Below are 12585 nucleotides of genomic sequence, written 5' to 3'. Positions count from 1 at the left end.
ATTTATTTGGCGCCTTTCTTATTACTCAAGGTCGCCTCACAGTGCATAAGTTAAATAAAATCATAAAAACACAACAATAACACCAACAAAAAACAGCAGTTTAAAAGTCATGTTCTGAATGCATGATGAAAAAGGTAAGTTTTAAAATGTTTGGAGAACTGAGAAAGTAAGTCCATATTTCGAAGATCAAAGGGAAGGGAGTTCCAGAGTTGCAGGGCAGAGCTGCAAAGCTGGGACAAAGCAGCCAAGCAGGTCGTAGATGGAACCCAAACTATTGGGCTACTTGACCCTGGGTTTGATAAAAACCCAATTATGGTATGGTCACAGTACTTTCTCCAAACTATAGACAAAGTTTCATATGATGGTGGTGATTTCAGAGACAGACCAAAAAAGGGGACTCCAAAGAAGATGGTTTCATCAATTCATCAACAATGAACAAGAGTAGGTTGGTTTCTACAGCTACGTGGTCTCTGACCAATCCGGAGCATGCAGACAATCAGAGTGCAGAAATAGAGAAGTGAGATTCTGCAACATATTGCAATACCTCTGTCTGAAACTAAATGCCATCCTCCCAGAGGACAATACTCACCCCATAGAGTGGTTTGTCAGACACTACCTCATGAATTTAGGAGTGGAAAAGATTGTATAACCCTCAAGCAGTCCAGAACTCAACCCCATTGAACATTTGTGGAATTAGATGGGACGTCTGTGCAAAGAAACATTGGGCGTGTGACGCATGTTCAAGACCGCGCTAAACGCAGGTTCTTGAACTCGCATTTAGCCTACTTTTTTCACACTTGACAAAGAGGGAGGGGCTACTTGTCCTTCTTCTACTGTTTTCTAGCGCAAGTCCGCCACCTACAATTGGAAGAGGCTTGGTGCGAAATGTTGAAACGCCAGTAGTGTGTGTGAATCTCACTCCAGGTTTTTTCTTTCACAGTTCAATTCCGACATATGAAAGAGTTGGTATTTTACAATTCCAGCCAGGCACAAACTAGAATTATTAATTTCTCCTCTATGATCAATTTTCAAACGAATGGCACCTCTGTGTGCTAATGGGGACGTCATACATAAATCACTACCAAATCAGATTCCCTGATTGGTCAAAGTTTGACCTGGTTTAACTGGCAACATGGATTTAATGAAAGCCTGTTTTGTACATAAAGCCCCAAAACAGTGGAAGGAACTTGCGTAGTGACGCATGAACATGAGTTTTAAACGCAGAAGCCCAAAATTTACACAAGTTTACTATAGACTTGCAGAGGGCGGTGTGACCGTAGCTTCAGAGTGGCCAACAGAACCATGCTGCGAGAAATACTGACTCATAATAGGAATGACACCCCAAGTAATGCGAGATCAGGGTGGTGACCAGCATGAACAGAACTTGCAAGACCGTGGTTTTTGCACACAGCGATGAGTCTTCTATCTGTTAAATTTTGAAATCTTGACATGTCTCGTTTCTTAAACTCCAAATGTGTTTTTCACCAATCAAGAGTCAAAGACAGATTAAACGGTTTGGTGTTGGCAGAGGGGATTTGTCTGATTTTTTAATAGATGTGATTAACATGCTAAGCCCTGCTGCTCGTCTCACAAAAACATGTTTCTTACAACTGCAGTAGAAGTGTAATAAACAGGTTTTCAGGAGTCTTTTCAGCAAACTAATCACTTACCAGCATGTTTATTTCATGGCTTAGATTATAAACTCTTAGCAGTTTTTGGAACATACATTTTCATTTAGCACAGAATCTGGAGGTGCGCCTAACATGGCTGTGCCTCAGTCAACTTTGAACTCCTCTAATGGTAGGGGCATTTGGAGGGGTATGGTTGTCCGAAAAGCTAACCCGTTTAATTAATTCCTGTTAAGATAATTGATCTTTTCACTCTTCAATAAAAACTACTTTATTGCTTTACTTATTTTACTTTTTAAATTTAATTAGTTATTGCATAAAGTGCAACCCCCCTGTACAGAACAATAAAAGATATCCCCACATACTTCTAAGACAAAATTCAAGATACTTATGCAACACATAAAGTTATATCAAACATTTGAAACTGACAATAATTTGGTTTTATACTTTTATTTAAACTTCTATTTCCAAAGAAAACTTTACCCCAAAATGACATGTTTATTAAAAAATAATAAAAAGTTTCCCATCTGGAAATGATACTGGTTCATAATCCGTAAGCAATTGTTTTAACACTCCCACCATATATGAATAGATACAAAATAAACATGAAAATAAATAACTTAAGTCTCTAGTTTAACATGCAAATAAAATGACAAATGAATGTGGCAGCTGTAATTACACACACAAAGTCGGATTTTCTTTCAGTCCCAGTTTAAAGTCTCGCCCTAGCTTCCATTCCGAATGCTAACAACAAAGATTAGCTGCAGTCAAAATAAAAAGTAAAAAAGCACATTAAAGGAAATAAATCCGTATGATTCAGGCGGCTAATTTTATTCAGAAATTGTTATTGTGTTTTAAATGTGTTAAAAATGGGCCTAATATAAAGAGTTATAGTGAAACTCCTGCCTATTTCATTTTTACAAACAGCTTTCCTTTGGTGCCCTGCTTTGACCTTAATCTCAAAAAATATTTTACACTCCATATATCTAAGTTGCATACAGCTGCAGCAGTGAGTATATGAATTAATTAATTTTGACCTTTATTTTTATAATCGTAGGGAGAAATATCTTTATTTCTCACCGCCGTCGGTGTGCTGAACCCATCCCAATGGCAAAAGTTTGTGGTAAACCTCGCATTACTACAGGATTGAAAGGAAGCAAATGGGGGAACTGCTAATCTGTACGGATGAAACTTCACAGTGTGGAAGCAGAGGATTTATTCTGATACATGGGGGGAAAGAGGTTGTGCTCCATAAAAAGGAACACTGTCCAGTACAAGGTCGAGGCACTTTCAAAAGGAAATGCTCACCCACACACGCCAAAAAAAAAAAAAGAAAGCCCCCCTCCACTACACACATATCCGTAATTTCCCGGTTCTGAATGGAAACCAGGATGAAGTTTTTCAGCCGGAGTCCATGCTGAACAGTTCGATGCCAGTCGGGATCCAGTACAGGCCGACGCCAGAGTTGAAGACGAGGGACCAGACATAAGGGACGAAGAAGTCCTCCGGCTGGTCTTCTTCCACGTACTTAAACTTGAGTTCGGGAAATTTCTGCTTACACAAGAAAAAAAAAAAAAGAAAATGATCAAAACAAGTGACAACTATTTATATGGGTAATGGGTGATGTTATTCTCACATTGTATCGATCAGTAATTTGACTTCCAGATTGAAGCGCATTTAAAAAGCAAAAGAAAGTTCACCACATGTTATATGAAAGTCTCCATTTACTAAACACAGAATGGTTATAACATGCTGGCCTCTATAGGTGGATTTTATATTTATGGCAATTGATCAAAAATATTTCCTTCTATATTTCATTTTATTTCATATCTGACCCCAAAAGTGGCACATAAATAATGGTGTGCAACTCCAGGTGACTTCAGCTCTACAAAACCCATACTGGCAGTGTTCTGACAGCTGCCAGGCTTTTTTGCTCTGACATTTGCTCTTTGAAACTATTGTTAGAATCTGTCAAGATGGCAGCGTTTATGCAGCCAAAACATAACACCTTACATATTCCATAAAAAGCAATACATCACATGATTGTAATCAAGCTCTACTTGTTTACAGCGGTTGGTTAAGAATGTGTCCTATTTCCTTTACAAGCTCACCTAACCAGTTTGAATGGGATATTTACAGCTACACCTGTTGTGTTTCAGCCTAATGCCTCAGATTTTCTCATGGATTTCTAACACAGATAGCTGAGGTTGGCTTGTCTATCCACTGACCCATGCAAGAAAAAGGAAGAGCCCCGGAAATGTTTGGACTCAATTCAACAGTCTGCAGATTGAAAGATACTAAGATCGTCTGATAAAAATTAATAGAATACATTTTTTTTCCCCTCAAATGTGCTGAAGGCAAACAAGCACATCAATCGGGCCAAACGGAGCATCTGCCAGCCCACCTACTGTAACAGCAGGGAGGCAGCGGAAGAGGGGCATCAATAATAGAAGGGTAACTCATTATATCCTCCTGTCTACACATGTGCACATACGCAGCTCAGTAATCAGTCTGTGGTGAAAGACGGCGGCGGTGGCCTTTATGCGACGCTCCCTATTGAGTCCTGACTGCCTCTATTCACAGCAGCACTATCGGTATCATAATGACACAGACAGAGGGACTTCGGGGTCACAGGACATATGCCCAGCTACCGAGGCTAGACAACACACCGATGCCATTGTGAAGTGGAGACACAATGCAGGAGCTGTATTATCTGCCTGGTATTTGTGTGTAGGTGACTTGTCTCATAGCAGACTGGCTAATCAAATGTTCATACGACACAGTTGTTCAACTCGTACTTATGTTCTTTAGTTGATCAATGTCAGCATATCAAAGCAGGAGTTAGTTAGTAGAGGAACTTTATGAAAAATATAATTATATGAAACAGCAGGTTTTTTTTAAAAAACCTGATGAATCAAAGCCTTTTAAAGTTGACCTAATTATTCAAATAACTTAGATGGTTATCTAGACAATGGCTGAAACGTCAAAGGATTTAAAAATAAAGAATTGTGATAACATTCTGTGACTACACAGCCTCTTACAAAAAACTAAACTCCACTTTAGTGTCATTTTACCATTTAGCTGGCAGACAGAACGGAAAAAATAAAAGATCAGAAAATTCAACACACATTTGGTCAACATTTATCTTTTTGCAGGAAGCTTTCTCATTTTCACTTCTCCAATTTTTAAATCCAAATAACCATTTTTCAACAAATTCCACAAAAATAAAAGCGTGAAATTCTTCTAAAACTAGTTTTCTTTTTTTTAGAATTATTGTTAAATGTCTAAGAGGAAAATCTCTACAAATGTTTTGGATGAAGACTAAAAGACACTTGTACAGTTCATATCGCACAGAGGCTAGGGCAAGTTGACTTAGTCAAGTCTGCACATAGTAGGAAACATGAAAGCTGCTGTTATGCACATTGAATCCGCCAACAACTATGTCTAAAGTTCACTAACACAGTTCTGACTTCCTCTGTACTCATTTCCTGGCAAAGTTCACTCTGACAGCATGGCTCTAGGGAGGCAGTGATTCAAAGCCCTGAAATGACCCTACCCTTTACAAAAAACACTAAACAATAAAAAAAAAAAAATCAGACGAGGAAAAGCTAGCAAAATGTTACAAGAACAATGACAAAAATAAACCAATTGCAGAAAAATCACGAGTTTTTAACAAGTTCCATTCTGATGATAATTGTGTTTTTAACATGTTCTTGTGGCATTTTTCTGATGATGGAGGACATATATAAAGACAATTCAGCTTAAAATTGCATTTCAGAGTATTTCTTTATTCAAATTGTTGTGAATACGGAGCAGATGGAAAAATACCATTTGAAAAATAATTTTTTGGGGATGAAGGAAATAGCCTGGGCAAGTCCCTGCTCCGAGCTCTCAGCAAAAGAGAGGGGAAGAGGGGTGGGGTTGCTTCATGCTAACAGTTCCGCCCACAACTCAGAGGCGAGTTTCTAATGAACTCTTGCCGCTCTGCAGAAACTATGTCCTAGAAAACGACAGGTTGATTTAGGCTTCAAATGGCATTATTGCATATAGACCACTGGGGAGAATTTTCAGAAAAAGAATCCTATATTGTCAATGCACAGAGTACATGATCATTTATATATTTTAAAATAGATCAGAAGATGTTCGAAGTGGGACTTTAAGACGTACCAACAACTTTTTTTTAAGCGAATTACTTCAAAGCTAAAGGTTTTTCTAATAAAAAAATTAATAAATTACTCACATTTCACCAAATAAAAGTACTTTGACAAGAAAAGAAAAAATGTTTCAACATTTTTCCTCTTATGAAGTGGACAAAACCACCAGAGGATTTTTTTTTTTTCCTTAGAAAAAAAATCTTGGATACAGACACGTCTTCCAGTGAAAAACATCCCTTCCAGGCAGGGAATGAAGCATCTCTGATATCCCATAAATCAAATTCCTTTTTTCTACACTGAGGCTTCCTTTTTGTACAGATCTGCTGTGACTCCCTGCTGGCTTTGCTTTCCCTCCCCCTCCGCTGTTTTTTTCTCAGCCTGTGCTGTCTGGGACCACTTGGCCTGGGCTCATATCAGTTAGTTATGGGTCCAGGCGAGTCGGCCCTCGCCCCTGAACACAGACTGACTGGCTGGCCTCATATCTCCACTCAGGACTCTGTGTTCCCTTTTCCTCCTCTGCACACTGCTGGGCTGTCAAAGCTCGTCCAGACAGAGAAGAATGTGGGAAGGGAGCAAATATGAACTTGGAACACGAAAACACATTTGCAAACAGGCACACGAGCACTGAAAGGCTATATTTCAAAAATACTACCATCAACATACTGGTCTTTGATAAAGCTCTTAGTCTAAATAATCCTGTTTAAAATGCAGTACTGTTTGTAAACACACAGTTTGCAACAGTAACAGCTGACCTCTGTCCAAAAAGTACCACAGAGAAAATCTAACCAAATGCTTTCAGGAAATGTTGTTTATGTTCACTTTTCCAATTTCCTGCAGTCATTCTGAAGTGGTCTCTGCAATATTTACTCTTCTACTCAATGTATCAGAGTGGGATTAACTGGTTTTCAGCCTTTTATTCTTGCATAAACAAGGTAAACTACTGCCTTTTTAAGAAATTCAGCCAGTAGATTTCTTATTAATATTACAGGTTTGTAGCTTAATAACAAGTGCGTACACACACAGACATGATTGCCCAGAGTTTGAACTGTAAAGTGAAAATACTGGTGCATATACATTTATAAAAGCTGGTTCGGAAAGTTTGTCTTCTCCTCTATTTCTAATGGGACACATTTGGGGTGATGCTTTTACAGGTTGAGTCCAAGTCTCTTATGGTTGGTCTAACAGTCTTGGTTGACTTTAAATTGACTGCATATTTTGACTGTTTCTGTGTTCAAAGAGGTGCAGTGAGACAAAACTGTAACAACGGCCTTGTGAAGAAAAAAAAAGAAGGAAAAGTTATTCAATTTTTACGAATGAGTGTCAGGGCCACCAAAAAATTAAATAAAAATAAAATTACGAGATTTTAAATCGTAGATTTACAAGAAAAAGACTCGTAATTTTACGAGATAAAGTGGAAGTGAGCAACAGAGCAGCAAGTGAACGCCGCGCAGCAGACCGACTAAACTCAATTGAACAGGTAAGCTGAATGTTTATTGATAGCGTTCCAAATTTTTGGGAGCTCATTTGTTTGATTTATGATTTATCAATGTTTTATTTATTGATGGGTGGTTTTTTGCAGGACCTCAGCAGCCCGATGAAGCTGTCGGTGTCCCTGCACCTGTCCACTTCAATCCTTTCTTCCTCCACCAAAGACAAGATCTCTACGTTTGTGTGATGCTTCCGTCTGAGGAGGAGCACTTTTTGGCATTTTCCACTTTCTAATGCTAATATAACAGACTATTTTCATTCCTCCGTATTGCTTTATGTTGAAACGGGACATTTCATCTGCAGGAGGGGGCGTCTGTAACACTGTTTACTTCCGCATTGGTGTTCGGATGACAGGTTCATGACGTAATGAGACAAATGAACTTCAGGGTGTGTGAATGAAAAGGAAAATAAAGGCTGCAGCGGTACTCTACACTCAAACGTGTCTCTGAACTCCTTATTTTACATATGAAACTCCGCTTTACTGACACTGAACCCCGGATAGCCGGCTCCACTGAAAATAATCTGATTTTGAGTCACCAAAAAGCTCTGAATCTTGTTTTTTTTTATACCTATCCATAAATAAAGCTTCACAAAAGGCTCCACATTTTTCATCTTGAAGCTAGGCTCTGATAAAAGGAAAACTTTGGTGGTATTTCCTCGTTAATCTATGAATTTTTTCCCCCTAAATCTACAAGATTTTAAGTCGTAAATTTACGAGATAAAAACTCGTATGTAGATCCACGCTCAATGCGGCTCCTAAGCTACTGTTGTCAGACATCAGAGCTTCAAAATGGGCTAAACAATGTTTTAAGAGAGAATAGATTAGCAGATTTGACCCTTAGATCATATTATTAACACATACTATGAAAATATAACAAGATATCACTTGTATACAATATATATATATATATATATATTTAAACTTATTTTTTTAGGTTTTTACATTTCTCCAAAAATAGTTTTTAACTATTGATATCTTGACAAGTCAATGTGTATCAAAAGTAGTATAGGTCAGACCTGTAAAGACACAGGTACTAAACAACAGCTGGTCCCCCGAAAAATCCCCTTATAACCCGTCACCTCTGCCCTTCCATGAAGAGCCAGAGAGTCTATGGGCTATCTCTGCTCAATAAAGCAGATTTCAGCTGGATGGGATAATAATACATTCCACAGGCATTACCTCTGACAGTCACACAGCACTGCACACCCTAAAACAACACACAAGCAAAGAGAAAGAATCACAAAGACACTGTTGGGTGACAGGGGTCAATCCTGGGATATTTCCCATCTTCAGATGATTTCTGTCAGCTGGGGACCTAACATGCTCATCTTTTCACTTGTTTCAATGTTTTTAGGACTCGACTGTGATTGTGTCCTAAAAGTTCATTTCACTTCCAACAAAAAAAAAAAGCCTCAGCAGAACAGTTTTTATGATACATTTCTTTTCCTCTAAACATTTTTCTATTTATAAACCAGTTATTCACCAGGGCTGAAAAGTATGTTTTTATTTTATTTTTATTATTAATTAATTGAATTAAATACACAATAAATGAGATAGTAGGCACTGTCTTTAAAAGGTAATTATTATAAGGGAAAATAAAAACGAAGTTCTACAGTTTAAATAATTCTTTTGAAGGTAGTTTACAAATAATTACACAGGAAAAAATACTTTATAGCTTTGTTAAAATTTAAAATATGAACTTATAATTATTACTATAATATTTTTTAAGAAAAACGTTTTTTTTGCAGTTTCCTCCTGAATTTGACAGGTTCATAACTTTTCAGCTGAAAAGAAAAATGTTTTAAGAGTGAGAGCTATTTGTCCTCTTTAAATAATTACAAATGTGATGGGCTTTGAATTGAAGAAAAAATTTCAGAGTTCAGAAAGAGTGCAAACATTCCTTTAAAGTAACATGCCTGGGATAAGATTAACTTAAACTAGCAGTTTCTGTCTCCCATACAGATAAAGAGTCTGAAAAAAAACACATGTGTTCAGCCGTGCCTTACGTTTTGCTTATCAGAGCCCCAAAGCTTGCAGCTCCACTGCAGTGATCTTACACTGATGATGAAGATAGAGAAGATGTGGTTTATATGTTCTCCTGTCTGCTGTAGGCTTGAACCCGTTCAGCTTTTAGACTATTAGAGCTCTGCTGAATTTGAGTTGCAGAAAAAATCTTAAATAAATCAAAGATCTAAAAAGAATATTTAATTGGCAGAGTTTAGAAATAAAGGAAAAAAATATAAACAGTTGCAAAAAGATGTTGGGGGAAAATGACATTTTCTCTAGTAGAAGTGATTTTGCTATGAAAAGAGCTTTGACAGAATATGAGCACTTTTCAAATGCTTTATCAAAATATTTACACATCGACTTTACTAAATAATTAAAAATTATGACTTTTTTTGTATTTTAGTTTAAAAAAACAGTGTCTTTGGTGTTTTTCATTTTCTCATGATGGAGAACATGTTTTAAGAAAATTTAGATCAAAATTGCATTTCTAAGAATTTCCTTATTCAAATCTTTGTGAATCAGGAGCAGTTTGAAAATGTCAACTAGAAAATACGCTCCATTTTTAAAGCTCTTAGCAACAGGTAGGGGAAGAGGGGGACGTGTTGGTCGACCCCCAACTCAGAGGCTAATTTCTAATGAACTATTGCTGCTCTGCAGGAACTATGTCCAAAAAAAACCCACCCAGTTTCTTTGATTTTAACTAAATAACACAATAATTATAATAAAAAGATCACTAGGAACTTTTTAAAAATAGCTGAAAAGATGATCAGAGTTGGTCTATGAAGAAAAACAGTCACAGCCTGCAATAATATTGCTGATAAACCACACCATCTTTCAAGAAGGCAGCATACTCGCGCATGAGAAAGTCCGATACGAGTATGCTGCCTTCTTGAAAAATACAGCAGCTTGGCATTTCTGTGGGCTAAAGGGTCACTTCATCAGCTGAGCCCTCGTCCTTTCAATGCTCGCATGCAATCCACATTATGATGAGTCTCATGTTGACTAATTAGGGTAATTGCTTGACAGGTCAGTGCCCTTCCAGTGAGCTGCACTCAGAGGCTACTGTGGTCCTTTCGGAGTCAAATCCACTTGAGCTCCATAGTTTCAAACAATTAAATAGGACCCATGAATGTAGAGAACAGCAGCTCTTCCTATACAATGCGGTTAAATGTGCTGAATGACATTGATTGGTCGATCCGTGGCCTAAAAACACTGCTGTCAGACACATGGCCGTTGGAGCTGCGCTGCTGTCCCTCTACCAATCTATCAAGCTATTGTTGTGCTTCAAGTTTCCGTCTTCTGTTTGAATGCCACTGCTGTGATCCTGGTGATACACGAGGAAACTGATGTTACCGTTGACCAATTAACATCAGATATTTGGAACTTTTATAGGAAAAAAAGAGAGAGAAAAAAATGTTTGTTTATGAAAATAATAATATTAACACCTAAGAGCTTTTCAGAGATATATGAGTGATAATATTCGAGTAATTACTGATGTGAAACAAACAATGTGTCCAACTCTTATTCTTTGTCATTTAAGCAACACACAGATCCATCCATGTTGCCTCTGGGTGTTTCAGAGAAGCAGAAATGACATCCCATTGGGAGCTGAAGCTGTACTGTTGTGACTAATCAAACATACAAATGATCAAATTGGTCCTAAATGGCAGCAATCAGAAGTCCTGGATAATTTCATTACTCATGCAGTTAACTGCATCATCAGTCCATCAAATCTGCATGTTTTTACACACTGGAGATTGTAATTAAAAAGGGAGGTTTGTCGTAGAAATGGATCCCTCTCTAAAATTCAAGCACAGAGCTTGAATTTTTTAAATTTTATTGTTTTTATGCACAGCACTTTGAGTGACATGTGTTGTTGTAAAAGTGCTTTATAAATAAAGGTTGATTTGATTTGATTTCAGATATCAATCATTCAGTTTTAAAGGAAGATTTTCTTTGATTCTGACTAAGAAAAAACAAATTTTACTCCTTACATAAATCCAACTGTAAAACAGTCGAGCTTTTTGTTTTCTTTTTTTTTTTTTACATTTTTTGAAACATTTCTGCAAAAAACAAACAGGAGAGCTCTGCTGCACACTGTTTGGCTTGAGAAATGCTAACAAAACAATACCAGCACCTAGGCTACTCAGATGTGTCAATTACTGCACAAGAGCAAGAACTCCCTGCTGAAATGGCGAATCCAAGTCTGTTTTTCAAAACGGATCATCTTTACTTCTTCGTCCGACCAGTCCTCTCCTTGAACACCAATCTGCACTTTTCTGAGCAATTCCCAGTTCATCGATAATTCCACCAAACATTCATCTCAAATATGGATTTTCAGATTGAGGGGCTGAGTAGCAGGATGAGCTCATAAGATGAAGAGGAGCAAGAAGAGGACAGACAGCTGTTTATTTGAATGATGGAACCATCAGATGGTGAAGATTCTCCCGGAGGAGACATTGCCCCGCTATTCTTCACCCAGTGGAACTGGAAAGCACTCAGATGGTTGGAGACTTGCTGCGCGGCGCAACAACACTTGCAGATGCAGCCTCGCTCTTCAGATGTCTAAACCTTGGCCACTGACGAATGTACAAAGACTGAAAAGATACACACACACTCATGCATCATATGCACCTATGGGCTATATGCGTTTTAAAGCAACACTCCTGTTGAAGGACAAAGCAAGGTTATCCATATGACTTCATGTGTAATTCTATGGCTTTATGGCCAGCCAACATTAGGGCTTCAAAGTGATCCAAAAAGAGACTCGTGGCCTTGTACAATTCCTCCTTCACATTGGCCTGCTAGACAAATGCCTTGCAGCCAGCCGTCAAGTACAGAACATGAAACACATGATGAAACATGCAATTAAGAGCTTCTTTGCTGGTGAGGGGCCAAACGTAGAGACGTATTATATCGGTGATGAATGGGGGAGCACTGGGAGGGGAGGGGTTAAGGAGGGTTGGGTAACAAGGCATGATGGCAGATTTATATCTACACCCACCCCCTACTGGAGTTCATGTGTGCAAGACAGCCCGCCCCAAAGCGTCCGATCTCCTTGAAATGACATTACATGTTCGCATGTAGCGGGCCGGCAGAGATGAAACGGTGATAAGCATTAATGCTAATGAAAGTTAAGCCTTGGCCTTCTGTCCCAAGCTCCACTCCGTCCTTCTCCTTTTTACCTGTCCATGTCAACGGACTTTCTTATCTTCAAGGATCATGCAACTTTCTAATATGCTTTACTATCTTTGACAAGATACGGTGTGTTATCCTATACAAGGGTTCTGCAACCGTCAACCCCTTA

The 12585-nt window shown here is 38.2% G+C and overlaps 1 protein-coding gene across 5 annotated transcripts in view; it reads right to left on the bottom strand.

Moving 5' to 3' along the window:
- Positions 1–2062: 2062 nt before the first annotated feature.
- dym (dymeclin) overlaps positions 2063–12585 on the bottom strand; it is a 44498-nt gene continuing 33975 nt past the window's right edge. For 4 of the 5 annotated variants that reach the window (XM_023961044.2, XM_023961045.2, XM_078956387.1 and 1 more), the window contains exon 17: positions 2063–3179. In XM_023961044.2, coding sequence (XP_023816812.1) covers positions 3030–3179 — 150 coding nt within the window. In that variant the 3' untranslated portion in view covers positions 2063–3029. Of the gene's footprint in view, positions 3180–11669; positions 11876–12585 lie in introns of those variants that run through there. The other variant, XM_078956389.1, reaches the window with a different exon arrangement.

Source organism: Oryzias latipes, chromosome 12 (assembly GCF_053564925.1).
Source record: "Oryzias latipes strain Hd-rR chromosome 12, Olatipes_Hd-rR_3.1".
NCBI classification, from domain to species: Eukaryota; Metazoa; Chordata; class Actinopteri; order Beloniformes; family Adrianichthyidae; genus Oryzias; species Oryzias latipes.
The sequence above is the reverse complement of the archived record's forward strand: the minus strand, read 5'-3'. Positions and strand labels throughout refer to the sequence as shown.